Source organism: Gorilla gorilla, chromosome 6 (genome assembly GCF_029281585.2).
Source record: "Gorilla gorilla gorilla isolate KB3781 chromosome 6, NHGRI_mGorGor1-v2.1_pri, whole genome shotgun sequence".
Taxonomy (NCBI): domain Eukaryota; kingdom Metazoa; phylum Chordata; class Mammalia; order Primates; family Hominidae; genus Gorilla; species Gorilla gorilla.
In genome coordinates this window covers 85,883,750-85,897,810 of record NC_073230.2, presented here as the reverse complement: position 1 = coordinate 85,897,810, position 14,061 = coordinate 85,883,750, and the positions used below count along the sequence as shown (strand labels likewise).

Here is a 14,061-nt window from a genome sequence, read left to right as displayed (position 1 = left end):
AGATGGAGTCTCACTCTGTCGTCCAGGCTGGAGTGCAGTGGTGCGATCTTAGCTCACTGCAACCTCCACCTCCTGGGTTCAAGTGATTCTCCTGCCTCAGCCTCCTGAGTAGCTGGGATTACAGGCACGCACCACCACACCCGGCTAGTTTTTGTATTTTTGGTAGAGACAGGGTTTCACCATATCAGCCAGGCTGGTCTCAAACTCCTGACCTCACATCATCCACCCACCTCAGCCTCCTAAAATGCTGGGATTACAGGCGTGAGCCACTGCGCCCAGCCAATCGCTGTATTTTTATAGTCTGCTTTGTTCTGTAAATGATCCCTCTCGAGTGTAACTCACTAGTGGGCTGTGTCCTTCTTTGGTGAATGTCTCTTTTTCCCATTAAACTGTAACTCTCTGAGGGCGGGGACTGGATCTGTTTATCTGTTTAGTTCTCCCACTGAATCCTCACTGTTAACCTAGGGGTCTGGCACAATAATTGTGTCCAGTAATTTTTTTTTTTTTTTTTTTGAAGCAGGGTCTTGCTGTGTCACTCAGGCTGGAGTGCAGTGGTACCATCAGAGCTCACTGCAGCCTCGAACTCCCAGGCTCAAGTCATCCTCCTACCTCAGCTTCCTTAGTACCTGGGATTACAGGCACATGTCACCATGCCCATCTAATTTTTAAATTTTTTACTTTTTCTTTTTTTTTTTTGAGATGGAGTCTAGCTTTGCTGTCCAGGCTGGAGTGCAATGGCATGATCCTAGCTCACTACAACCTCCGCCTCCTGGGTTCAAGCGATTCTCCTGCCTCAGCCTCCCAAGTAGCTAGGATTACAGGTGCCCACCACCATGCCCGGCTAATTTTTGTATTTTTAGTAAAGATAAGGTTTCACCATGTTGGCCAGGCTGGTCTCAAACTCCTGACCTTAAGTGATCCACCCACTTTGGCCTCCCAAAGTGCTGGGATTACAGGCATGAGCCACTGAGCCCAGCCGGGAACCCACAGGTTTTTTGGATGGTCTCTGAATGTCATGTAACTCTTTTATTTTTTATCAAAAAAACTTTTTTTGACACAGTATCTTGCTGTGTTGCCCAGACTGGAGTGCAGTGGCAAAATCATAGCTCACTGCAGCTTCTAACTCCTGGGCTCAAGTGATCTTCCTGTCACATGAGTCTCCCAAGTAGTTGGAACACAGGTGCCAGCCACCACACCTGGCTAATTTGGTTTGGTTTTGTTTTTTAGAGATGGGCTCTTGCTATGTTGCCTATACTGGTCTTGAACTGCTGACCTCAGGCAATCCTCCTCCCTTGGCCACCCAAAGTGCTGGGATTACAAGCATGAGCCACTGTGCACAGCTGAAATTTTTCGACTTAGTCTTTTTGTACATGTGATATTTTATTCATAGAATCCATAAATGGAAGGGAAATTTCTGAGTTCAGAGCAATACATATGATACAAAACTTGATATATAGACTAGAGTTTCTTAGCCAAACTGGAGGGGCTGGCTTAGGTAATCCATGGATTCCCTGAAATTGGGGACACCATTGGAAATATGTGTGAGCTCAGGGGCAGTTTCCTATGATTTTTAGGCCTCAAAATGTCTCTTGGACTCAAAATTGCCTTAGGGCAGAGGACGTGTGTACCCCCAGTATAGAATCTCGGACAGTGAATGTGAGTAAACATTCGGCAGAAAAGCTCTGCCAAACTGAGTGCTCTGATGTGACTTTTTCATCAAGTCAGTATTCCTGGGATCTCTTGTACATGATAATCTCACTCTTGTACATGATAATCTCACTCTTATAAGGTTTCGTTTCTGCTTACCCTAGTTTTCTTTCCCACTCTGTTCCCTCTCCCACCAGACTGGACTCTGAAATGGGCATGTACAGAGACGAAGAGACCTCAACATGCTTCAGGCTTTGAGTGGAGAGGACACAGTCTCTGCTGGGACAGGGAACAGAGGGATGTGGAGTCCCTGAAGATGCTTTTGGACAATGGTCTGAGGTTGGGACAGTGGCAGGAGATACCATTCACCCAGGATCTCCAGGACAAGAGATCAGACTGGCAGTTACATGTGTTTTTTTTTCAAACTGGTTGCCAGGTTCGCACGGACGATGACATCAGAGATTCCGACCTTCCTGATTGGAGGGACCGGACTCCGTGGCGCCTGGAGATCAGTTGGACAACAGTATCTTCTCAGAGCTGTTCTCCACTCCTGACTTCTCCTAGGCTTGAGAATTGATAACATACTCTTCTGGATCCTAGCAGTGTCCAGAAGAAGGCCATGGACAGAACGGAGACTAGGGTCCATAAGAGGGGACAGATTATGGGAAAGATCACAACCAGCCGTCAACTGCACCTGCAGAATGAGCAGAGTCCCCAGCGGAGCACCTCGGGGTACCCCCTTCAGGAGGTGGTGGATGATGAAGTACTGGGACCATCAGGTGAGGGGACTGGTGGAAGAAGAAGTGGGATAGGATTGACTAAGACGAAGGAAGGGGGCCGGGTGCGGTGGCTCACGCCTGTAACCCCAGCACTTTGGGAGGCCGAGGCGGGCGGATCACCTGAGGTCAGGAATTCAAGGCCAGCCTGGCCAATATGGTGAAACCCCATCTCTACTAAAAGTATAAAAATTAGCCAAGTGGTAGTGGTGCACACCTGTAATCCCAGCTACTCAGGAGGCTGAGACAGGAGAATCACTTGAGACTGGGAGGAAGAGGTTGCAGTGAGCTGAGATCACGCTACTGCACTCCAAAAAAAAAAATAAATAAATAAAAGAAAAGAAGGGTCAGCGGTCAGGAAGGAGAACCTGAGGAGGGTGTGTGGGAAGAATGGAGAAATTCAGGCTGGGCCCGGTGGCTCACACCTGTAATCCCAGAACTTTGGGAGGCCAAGGCAGGCGGATCACTTGAGGCCAGGAGTTTGAGACCAGCCTGGCCAACATGGTGAAACCCTGTCTCTACTAAAAGTACAAAATTCAGCGGGGCATTATGGCAGGCACCTGTAATCCCAGCTACCTGAGAGGCTGAGGCAGAAGAATAAATGGAATCCAGGAGATGGATGTTGCAGTGAGCTGAGATTGCACCACTACACTCCAGCCTGGGTGACAAAGCAAGATTTTGTGTCAAAACAAAACAAAACAAAAAAGGAGGGACTCAGAGAGCCAGGGACCAGGGAAGGACATGAAGCAGTGTTCGGAGGACAGAGAGAGAGAAGAATGGAGAGGGGAAGGAGCGGCACATGGGGTTGAGCAGAGGAGAAAATCAGAAAGATGGCTTAGAGAAGCCAGCAGTCTGTGAGTCTGCGGAGGATGGAGAGTGGTTTGGGGTTTTGGGTCGGGGTCTAAGGTGATCAGATGCAGAAGCATTACACGGTGGCCTGGTTTCTTTACTCAGCCCCTGGGGTAGATCCCAGCCCCCCATGTAGGTCCCTTGGCTGGAAAAGGAAGAGGGAGCGGTCAGATGAATCTGAGGAGGAGCCGGAGAAGGAGCTCGCCCCTGAGCCTGAGGAGACCTGGGTAGTGGAGATGCTGTGTGGGCTCAAGGTGAAGCTGAAGCAACAGCGAGTGTCACCCATCCTCCCTGAGCACCACAAGGACTTCAACAGTCAGCTTGGTAGGAGGACACCCCAGAGAGCACCTCCAATCCTGTTCTTTCTAAAAAGAGGAAACTTCCAATAACCACACTTTTCCAATGGGAAAGATACGCCCCCAGTGGGTGAGCTCTCCACGCAGGAGGACTCAGAAGTGATCACTCATGAGTGACACTTAGGAGACGATAGAGGACTAGGCTAGACTTGATAAAGGTTGGCGCTTGGGATGAGAAAGCTTGGTTTCGGGCCAGGTGCAGTGGCTCACGCCTGAGATCCTAGCACGTTGGGAGGCTGAGGCAAGAGGATTGCTTGAACTCAGAACTTTGAGGCTGCAGTGAGCTATGACTGCACCACTGCACTCCAGCCTGGGTGACAGAGCAAAACCCTGTGTCAAAAGAAAAACGAAGGCCAGGTGTGGTAGCTCATGCCTGTAATCCCATTACTTTGGGAGGCTGAGATGGGTGGATCACTTGAGGTCAGTTGTTCGAGACCAACCAGACCAATATAGCGAAACCTCATTTATACTAACAATACAAAAATTAGCCAGGCATGCCTGCTATCCCAGCTACTCGGGAGGCTGAGACAGGATAATCGCTTGAACCCAGGTGGAAGAGGTTGCTTTGAGCCAAGATAGTGCCACTGCATTCCATTCTGGGTGAGAGAGTGAGACGCTGTCTCAAAAAAAAAAAAAAAAAAAAAAAGGGCCCAGAAGTCAGGAAGGAGCACGTGAGGAGGGTGTGTGGGCAGAATGGAGGTACTGAGGCAGGGTGCAGTGGCTCACACCTGTAATCCCAGCACTTTGGGAGGCCAGGCAGGCAGATCACTTGAGGCCAGGAGTTGGAGACCAGCCTGGCCAACATGGTGAAACCCTGTCTCTTCTAGAAGCACAAAAATGAGCTGGGCGTTTTGGTGGGCACCTGTAATCCCAGCTACTTGGGAGGCTTAGGCAGGAGAATCACTGGAACCCAGAAGGCAGAGGTTGCAGTGAGCCAAGATCGCACCACTACACTCCAGCCTAGGCCACAAAGCAAGACTGTTTCTCAACAACAACAACAACAACAACAACAACGGGACTCAGAGAGCCAGGGACCAGGGAAGGATATGAGGAAGTGTTCTGAGGACAGAGAAACGGGAGAATGGGGAGGAGAAGGAGCGGCACATGGAGCTCAGCAAAGGAGACAGACAGAAGGAAAGATGGCTTGGAGAAGCCAGCAGTCTGCGAGGCTGGGGAGGATGGAGAGTGGTTTGGGGTTTTGGGTCGGGCTCTAGTGTGATCAACTGCAGAAGCATTACACCGTGGCCTGGTTTCTTCACTCAGCCCCTGGGGTAGATCCCAGCCCCCCGCGTAGCTCCTTTTGCTGGAAAAGGAAGATGGAGTGGTGGGACGAATCTGAGGAGTCGTTGGAGGAGGAGCCACGGAAGGTGCTCGCTCCTGAGCCTGAGGAGATCTGGGTGGCGGAGATGCTGTGTGGCCTCAAGATGAAGCTGAAGCGACGGCGAGTGTCGCTGGTGCTCCCTGAGCACCACGAGGCCTTCAACAGGCTGCTTGGTAGGAGGACACCCCAGAGAGCACCTCCAATCCTGTTCTTTCCAAAAACAGGAAACTTCCAATAACCACACTTTTCCAATGGGAAAAATATGCCCCAGTGGGTGAGCTCTCCATGTGGGAGGAATGTGAAGTGATCACTCATGAGGGACACTTAGGAGATGATAAAGGATTAGGTCAACTTGATAAAGGTCAGCACTTGGGATAAGAAAGCTTGGTTTCGGGCCAGGCGCAGTGGCTCCCGCCTGAGATCCCAGCACGTTGGGAGGCTGAGGCAAGAGGATTGCTTGAACTCAGGACTTTGAGGCTGCAGTGAGCTATGACTACACCACTGCACTCCAGCCTGGGTGACAGAGCAAAACCCTGTCTCAAAAGAAAAACCAAGGCTGGGCACAGTAGCTCATGCATGTAATCCCACCTACTCGGGAGGCTGAGACAGGAGAATCGCTTAAACCCGGGAGGCAGAGGTTGCAGTGAGCCAAGATCAGGCCACTGCATTCCAGCCTGGCCCACAGAGCAAGCCTCTGTCTCAAAATAAATTAATAAATAAAAATAAAAATCAAAGAAAAACAAAATCAATAAACAAAGAAAGTGGTTTCAGCTGTGCCCTCTGACACTTAATGTCTCTTACTGACTTTTCTAAACCTAAGTGTCTCCATCCATAGTGAGGGATACCAAGGCCATGGTCACACCCTGATGTGACTGTCTCATGAGGAAATGATGGGAATTCCTTTATGACTCTGCAGTGGTCCCTCCGTGTCTGCTGGAGGGGGTCCTGGCTGATTCCCAGCTCTACATCCTGTAGATTCTCACACCCAGGGCCTCCTTCGGCCTCTTCTCAGGGGAGTCTCAGAGCAGGAGCCTCTCTCCCTTGCCCAGTGAAAGTCACTCTCCCCTCTCCCATCCACCTCACCCGCGGCCACAATCCTGAGACCTCCCCCCGGGAGGCACACTTCTCCTCGCTGCCCTGCTGCTCCCACGGAAACCCTGTCCTGCTTCTCACACTGACATCTGCTCTCTAATCACAGAGGATCCTGTCATTAAAAGATTCCTGGCCTGGGACAAAGATCTGAGGGTGTCGGACAAGGTAAGGTTGTTCTCCATGTAACTGTTCCTGTTCCAACGCATGGCTGGGGGGAGGGTGCAGCTTCCAAACCCACAGTTCTCCCTCCACCACCTCCCACCAGATGCTCCTACAGTCTTTTTTTTTTTTTTTTTTTTTTTTTTTTTTTTTTTGTGAGACACAGTCTTGCTCTGTTGCCCAGGCTGGAGGGCAGTGTCTCAATCTTGACTCACTGCAGCTGATGCCTCCCGGGTTCAAGCGATTCTCCTGCCTCAGCCTCCAAGCAGCTGGGATTACAGACATGAACCACCACACCTGGCTAATTTTTGTGTTTTTAGTAGAAACGGGGTTTTGCCATGTTGGCCAGGTTGGTCCTGAACACCTGACCTCAGGCGATCCACCCGCCTTGGCCTCCCAAAGTGCTGAGACTATAGACGTCAGCCACTGTGCCCGACCAGCTCCCATGGTCTTGAGTCTTGGCACCCACAAATTTTTTTTTGTGAGACAGAGTCTAGCTCTGCTCCCCAGGATGGAGTGCAGTGGCATGATCATAGCTCATTGCAGCCTCTAATTCCTGGGCTCAAGCAATCTTCTTTCCTCAGCCTCCTGAGGAGCTGGGACTAGGCACATGCCACCATGCTCAACTAATTTTTGAAATGTTTGTAGAAACAGGTTCTCACTATGTTGCCCAGGTTGTTCTCGAACTGTTGGGCTCACATGATCCTCCTGTCTCCACCTCTCAAAAAGTACTGGGATCACAGGCTTGAGCTGCCACTCCCGGCTATTCTTGGTCTTTTTATGATTTGTCAGCATCTCCCTCAGGATTCTGCTGGTCTCTTGCAGAGTGAATGAGTGGCCCCTGCCTCTCCTATGGGTCCTTTGGGATCTGAGCTCTGGGCCACAGTCTGGCCGCAGACCTGAAGCTCCTGGCCCCTCTACTCTCAGCTCTTCGGGACAGTTCTCTGCCTGGCACACAAAAGACCCTCCTGACACCAGCCGACCTAGACACACCCCCTCCAAAGATCCCATCGGAGCCCACCATCCTGGGAGCATCACCCAAAACCCTTCCTCTGGCTTCTCGGATTTGCATCCGACCTTCCAATACCCCTCCATCCCGCAATTTCCAAATGAGTACAGTCACCCCAACACTGAGGTCCCTTCTCTGATGGGCAGCCCCTCCCCAGACCCTCATTCCCCCTCTCCACAATCTTCCTCTTCCAAGATGTGACCTCTCCCTCTCTGTGTTCCTTTCTCTCCATCAGTATCTCCTGGCTATGGTCATAGCGTATTTCAGCCGGGCCGGCTTCCCCTGCTGGCTATACCAACGCATTCATTTCTTCCTGGCTCTGTGAGTGGTTTGCTGCCTCCTATCCGTCAATATCCAATGCCCTGGGACAGCGGGGGAAGTGGGATTCCAGCCTTTCGTTTATTCTTTCACCTATTTGTCCTCTTTACTCTGTGTACAAAAAAGAGAGGATTATACTATCATAGACTGTTGTTTCTAAACAGAAACTCAGGCTGGGCACAGTGGCGTACGCCTGTAATCCCAGCACTTTGGGAGGCCGAGGCAGGCGGATCACCTGAGGTCAGCAGTTCGAGACCAGCCTGGCCAACATGGCCAAACCCCGTCTCTACTAAAAATAGAAAAATTAGCTGGGTGTGGTGGTGTGCATCTGTAATCCCAGCTACTCGGGAGGCTGAGGCAAGAGAACCCTTTGAACCCAGGAGGTGGAGGTTGCAGTAAGCTAAGGTCGAGCCACTGCACTCCAGCCTGGGTGACAGAGTGAGACTTTTTCTCAAAAAAAAAAAAAAAAAAAAGCCAAAAAAACAAACTCCAATGCCAGTGTACAAATAAAAGAATAAAACAAAAGGAACCATAAACCGCTCCTAAGGGGAAAAGAAAAGGAGTGGAGCGGACATGCCGCTTCGTCCAGCAAGCAGACGTTTCTGGTTCTTCTCTCTCTCTCTCCTTCCCACATCAACCACAAACGCCATTGACCTCCTCTGGGTTCCCATGACAGAGGCCACAGTTCAGGTCCCCCTCGCATCACTCGAATCCACTGTCAAATGCTCCCCGCTGGGCTCTCCTGGAGTCTCTCCCCAAGCCAGGGGGCTTCCTAGTGCAGCCTGAACATCTTTCCAAAGCACGACAACCTCACTGCCCACCTGAACAACTTCCTTAGCTGATGCCCTTCTCTATCGAGGCCAGGGTCCACAGTGTCAATTCTACCCTCTCTACAATCTCTACAAGCACACTGGCTCGCCATCTTGGTATTTCCTGGCTCGGCTTCACTGCTCCTTCCAAATGCCCTCCACTCGACTTTGTGTTTGTGTTTTCTGTCTGGGTGTCCCACACACATGTGGCTCTGAAGGGAAGGACCCGTTCCTTGAAGTCAGTTCACCCCACAGCCTCTGTGATGCCTTCCCTCATCTTCCAACTTCTGCATGCCCATAGCTCTCTAGTTACATCCTGGACACTGGGATTAGGTCATCTGCCTTGATTACTCCCAGTCCCATTAGACTAGATGCCTGTAGAAGGCAGGGTCCTGGCAAAATATCAATGTATTCAATTTCTTTTATTTTTTTGAGACAGACTTGCCCTGTCCCCCAAGCTGGAGTGCAGTGGTGAGATCATAGCTCACCGCAGCCTCCATATCCTGGGCTCAAGCGATCCTCCCACCTCAGCTTCTTTATTAGCTCCGACTACAGGGCTGTGCCACCACACCTGGACAGTTTGTTTGTCTGTCTGTTTGTTTATTGAGACAGAGTCTTGCTCTGCCTCTCAGGCTGGAATGGAGTGGCCCAATCTCAACTCACTGCAACCTCCGCCTCCTGGGTTCACACAATTCTTATGCTTCAGCCTCCTGAGTAGCTAGGCCTAACGGGTGTGCCACCGCACCAGGCTGATTTTTGTATTTTTAGTAGAGATGGGGTTTCTCTGTGTTGACCAGGCTGGTCTCCAACTCCTGGTCTCAAGCGATCCACCTGCTTCAGCCTTCTAAAGTGCTGGGATTACAGGCATGAGCCACCGCGTCTGGCATATTTCTTATATTTTTAATAGAGACGAAGGTCTTGCTATGTTGCCCAGGCCTGTCTCAAACTCCTGGCCTCAAGTGATCCTCCTGCTTTGGCCTCCCAATGTGCTGGGATTCCAGGCGTAAGCCACCACTCTCGGCCACCAGTTGGGTTTTTGTCTCCATCCTGAAGGAGTGGGAGACGCCCTTGATCAGGTCTCTGTCCAGCAGAGCCCTCCTGAGGAAGGCGTGGCTCTCTGCAGGGTGGGTGCCAGTCCTGAGCTAGGGACGGTCCCTTACCTTCCTCTCTGGGAAGCTGACCTCAGCTGGAGGCCTCTCCTGGTGGTGCCCCTGAGCAGCAACCTGATTTCTGTCCTCAGCTACCTGGCCAATGACATGGAGGAGGACGACGAGGACTCCAAACAAAACATCTTCCACTTCCTGTATGGGAAGAACCGCTCTCGCATACCCTTGCTCCGTAAGCATTGGTTCCAGTTAGGCCGTTCCATGAACCCGAGGGCCAGGAAGAACCGCTCTCGCATACCCTTGCTCCGTAAGCGTCGGTTCCAGTTATGCCGTTGCATGAACCCGAGGGCCAGGAAGAACCGCTCTCAGATAGTCCTGTTCCAGAAACGTCGGTTCCACTTCTTCTGTTCCATGAGCGGCAGGGCTTGGGTTTCCCCGGAGGAGTTGGAGGAGGTGAGTGGGGCCTGGGGAGGTGGAGGAGGTGGGGAGGAATTGGGTGGGCTGGAGGCTGGATGAGGGGAGAGAGGGGTATCCTGGCGAGTCCCCGTCTTCTCAAAGGGCGTTTGTTTTTCCAGATCCAGGCTTATGACCCAGAGCACTGGGTGTGGGCGCGAGATCGCGCTCGCCTTGCCTAGAGCTCCAGGGACCGTGGAGGCCTGAGGTCATCGGCCTGAGAGAAGGTACATCTGCATCCTCCGGGGTAAAGGCAGAATATTGGGGTCTATTTCGGAAATCCGAAGAACCCAATTGCTTGATCCGGCTTCAAGCCTGGGCAACGTGGCGAGATCCCCTCTCCACAAAAATACTAAAATTAGCCAGGCGATGTGGGACGCATCTCTACTCCCAACTACTCAGGAGGCTGAGGCGGGAGGATCGCTGGAGCCCGGAAGGTCGGGGCTGCATGGAGCCCTCATCCTGCCACTGCACTCCGTCTGGGCGACAGAGTGAGACCCTGCCTCAAAAATAATCATAAATACTGAGTTTGGGGAGGTTCATTATGATTGACGCACTTGAGTTACCGATTTGGGTCGAGGGTTCAGTGAAGCTTTGGTTTACATCTTGTGCAGCTAACCACGTTGAGCACAGAGCATGAGACTTCATCATGAGGAGGTAGGATTAAGGATTAGGCTTCTGGACTCGTGGTTCGTGATGTTGTCACATTAGAAACACATCTAGCATGGTTACAAGTTTAGATCTTAAGTGACACAAAAGGCCCCAGCTGTGATGAAGTCCAAAGCCACATTCTCTGAGGGTGCCCTACTCCCTGGGCAGACCCACCCAAAGTCCTTGCTATGAAGCAGATCACTGGGGCTGACCTTGGGTGTATTAAGTGAGTTTTGGAGTCATGGCCACCAAAGTGTGAGTTTCACAGTTGAACACGATGGTTCAGAAGCAGGGTATAGAATGAAAGGCAGCAGATAAAATTGCATTTCTCAATTGCTCTGAACTCTAGACTTGACATGGGACGTGAATAACCTTCCTGTCTAGAGAGCTGCCTCCTTGAAGCGTGACATTGTCTCTCTCACTTCCAGAACACCGGACCCAGGGGAGATGTGGATTTTCAGCAGGAACTTTATTCCAATGCTAATGGCAGACACCAGGAAGGAGGAGAGGAATCATTTGTGCAGATCATCTAGAAGAATCTGGACCATTCTTGATGGAGCTGAATACAGTGATCACGTTGTCCTCCTAGGAGCAGGGGTGGGGGGAGGGGGGTGGGGTCCTTCTAGGAGTCCTTGGAGAAAAGTAAGAAACCAGGAGTGTTTCCATTTCCACCTTTCCTGCGTGGCACCACCACCCTTTTTATATTGCTGAATTCCAACCTCCCTGGGGCGGAACCTGGAGGTCCTGTTTCTTACGGACTTGGTTGCCACAGTCCAGGAGCATTTGAAGGCACAATGCAGGGGCTCAGATTGGCACAGAATTCTTTTGTGAAATATCAGTGCCACAGATTGTAACAGATAGCTTCATGCACACTCTGCATTTTATTGGTTTGTTTGGAAAATGTTGGCCATTGAATTATTCATAGATTTATTTCAAATAGTTTGGAAATTGTTGTACTTTTGAAAACATGCTGTTCCTGTAGTTTTTTGATGAGAGTTATAGTTGTTATATATACATAAAGATAATTTTCTTTTCATTTTTAAGAGACAATTCTTTTTATCCTAAACATTTTATTATCTTTAAATTTGTTTCCGTGTTATTATATGTGCTCCTGAAGCGAGCACTCTTTTTATCTATGATACTTCCATAATAATCTCTTCTATTTATAGCTATTGGTAGTTCCCCACCAGAAAAAAACATAATTCTGGTGATAGAAATTTTTATTTGCTGTTTAGGTTTGTGACTGAATTGTGAGAATTCAGTTGTGATTTTTAACATCTCTCAGATATATATACTAACACGTCTAATATATACTATATTTTATTGGTTTATTTTGAAAAACATGGGTATAGAATTATTTAAATATTATTTTATTTATTTAAATATTTATTAAATATATTTATTTATTAAAATATTTATTAAATATATTTATTTATTAAAATATTATTATTACTTTAAATATTATTTTAAATATTTTGGAAATACTGGTATTTTTGAATAGATGCTGTTTCTATAAAGCTGTGTGATGGGTGTTATAACTGCTATATACACATAAATATAATTTTGTTTTCCTTTTTAAGAGAGGATTCTTTTCATCCTAAATCTTTTACCTTTCAATCTTTGTATCTATTATTACACGTGCTGCTGAAGGGAGCATGATTTTTATCTATGATACTTAGTTAACATATATATTACATTTATAGCTATGTAGTAGTTCCCCTAAATTCTTGTAAAAATAAATTTTTGATATTTCATGTATGTTTGAAATGTGAGAATTCAGATGTAATTTTTTACCTTGTTTTGGCATGTTTGTATGTTACTTTAAAGAGGATGTGTGTTCTAAAGGAGGACATGAGCTGTGTGTTTTCAAGAGGACAATAGAGTGCGTCTCTTGGGGAAACATAATAAAAATGAACTTTTCTCACCTTCACAGAAATTGTGATCATATTGGTCTGGATTGATTATTTGCTGCCCAGTGATATTTTTCCTTAATGGGGTTGTGGTTATTTGAACATATTTATTAGCTCTGGAAGATAATCCTGTGCTGTTTTTTATGTAGAAAAAAACATAAGGCTGGGTGCAGTGCTCACACCTACAATCCCTGCAGTTTTGGAGGTCATGGCGGGAGGATCACCTGAGGCCAGGAGTTTGAGGCCAGCCTCAGCAACATAGCAACTACATCTATTTTTAATTTTTATTTTTTAAAGAAAAACAATAGAAGAGAATGCTCAAACTACAGGGTTTTTTTGTTTGTTTGTTTGTTTATTTGTTTGTTTTGGAGACAGAGTCTTGCTCTGTCTCCCAGGCTGGAGTGCAGTGGCACAACCTCGGCTCCCTGCAACTTTCACTTCTGGGTTCAAACAAATTCTCCTGCCTCAGCCTCCCAAGCAGCTGGGACTACAGGCACCCGTCTGTACGTCCGACTAACATTTGTAAAAATAGTAGAGACAAGGTTTCACCATGTTGGCCAGGCTGGTCCCGAATTCCTGACTTCAAGTGATCCACCCACCTCGGCCTCCCAAAGTGCTGGGATTACAGGCATGAGCTACTGCGCCCAGATGCCAAGCTAGAGTTTTAAGGCAGGAAATGAGAGAAAGATATTGAGAGAGGAAAACCAGGTGGTAAGAAAACTCTAAAGGTGGCCGGGCGTGGTGGCTCACGCCCATGATCCCAGCAGGAGTTTGAGACCAGCCTGGCCAACATGGTGAAACCCTGTCTCTACTAAAAATACAAAAATTAGGCAGGCGTGGTGGTGCACGCCTATAATCCCAGCTATTTGGGAGGCTGAGGCAGGAGAATCACTAGCAGAGATTGTGTCTCCTCACCCCCTCTCAAAAAAAAAAAAAAAAAAAGAAAGTTCCTGCAGCAGTTAAAGCTGTGAAAGACAGGCACTCTGCCATGCAATTCTTTGTGATTTTTCTTTCTTCTTTTTGGAGCTGGGGTCTTGTGCTGTCACCCAGACTGGGGTGCAGTGGTGTGGTCATAGCTCACTGCGTCCTCAGACTCAAGCTCAAGCGATCCTCTTACCTTGCCTTTCAAATTGCTGGGATTATAAGCATGAGCCACTGCATCTGGCCTGTGTGACACAATTCTGTTTTTTGTCTTTTTTTTTTTTTTGCGGGGGATGGAGTCTCGCTCTGTCACCCAGGCTGGAGTGCGGTGGCGCGATCTTGGCTCAATGCAAGCTCCGCCTCCTGGGTTCACGCCATTCTCCTGCCTCAGCCTCCCGAGTAGCTGGGACTACAGGCGCCCGCCACCATGCCTGGCTAATTTTTTGTATTTTTAGTAGAGACGGGGTTTCACTGTGTTAGCCAGGATGGTCTTGATCTCCTGACCTCGTGATCTGCCTGCCTTGGCCTCCCAAAGTGCTAGGATTACAGGCGTGAGCCACTGCGCCCAGCCTATGTGATGCAATTCTGATGTCAACTCCCTGATGTTACCTCAAATGCCACAGGTTAAGGCCACCAGCCCCCACTAGGCTGCCATCGCTTTAGACACACCTGCAGGCTTGGGTG

The 14,061-nt window shown here is 48.9% G+C and overlaps 2 protein-coding genes across 6 annotated transcripts in view; one reads left to right on the top strand and one right to left on the bottom strand.

Annotated features, from left to right (window-relative positions):
• LOC101145093 (probable E3 ubiquitin-protein ligase DTX2) overlaps nucleotides 1-14,061 on the bottom strand; it is a 162,092-nt gene that overhangs the window by 25,835 nt on the left and 122,196 nt on the right. The gene's annotated exons all lie outside the window — the stretch shown is intronic.
• LOC115935262 (speedy protein E2-like) lies at nucleotides 1,943-11,115 on the top strand. Its single transcript, XM_055392875.2, has 8 exons — nucleotides 1,943-2,426; nucleotides 3,378-3,596; nucleotides 4,892-5,122; nucleotides 6,148-6,206; nucleotides 7,445-7,530; nucleotides 9,577-9,895; nucleotides 10,018-10,122; nucleotides 10,975-11,115. Exons 1-7 carry the CDS (start codon nucleotides 2,267-2,269, stop codon nucleotides 10,075-10,077), a joined length of 1,134 nt encoding a protein of 377 aa, XP_055248850.1. The 5' UTR covers nucleotides 1,943-2,266; the 3' UTR covers nucleotides 10,078-10,122; nucleotides 10,975-11,115.

What these genes read in the sequence shown, in the direction of transcription:
- LOC115935262 (XM_055392875.2), top strand. Translation starts at nt 2,267, where the DNA reads ATGGACAGAACGGAGACTAGGGTCCATAAGAGGGGACAGATTATGGGA. An exon ending in GGCCTTCAACAGGCTGCTTG is followed by an intron (nt 5,123 to 6,147) that starts GTAGGAGGACAC and finishes CTCTAATCACAG; the next exon opens with AGGATCCTGTCATTAAAAGA. An exon ending in ATCTGAGGGTGTCGGACAAG is followed by an intron (nt 6,207 to 7,444) that starts GTAAGGTTGTTC and finishes TCTCTCCATCAG; the next exon opens with TATCTCCTGGCTATGGTCAT.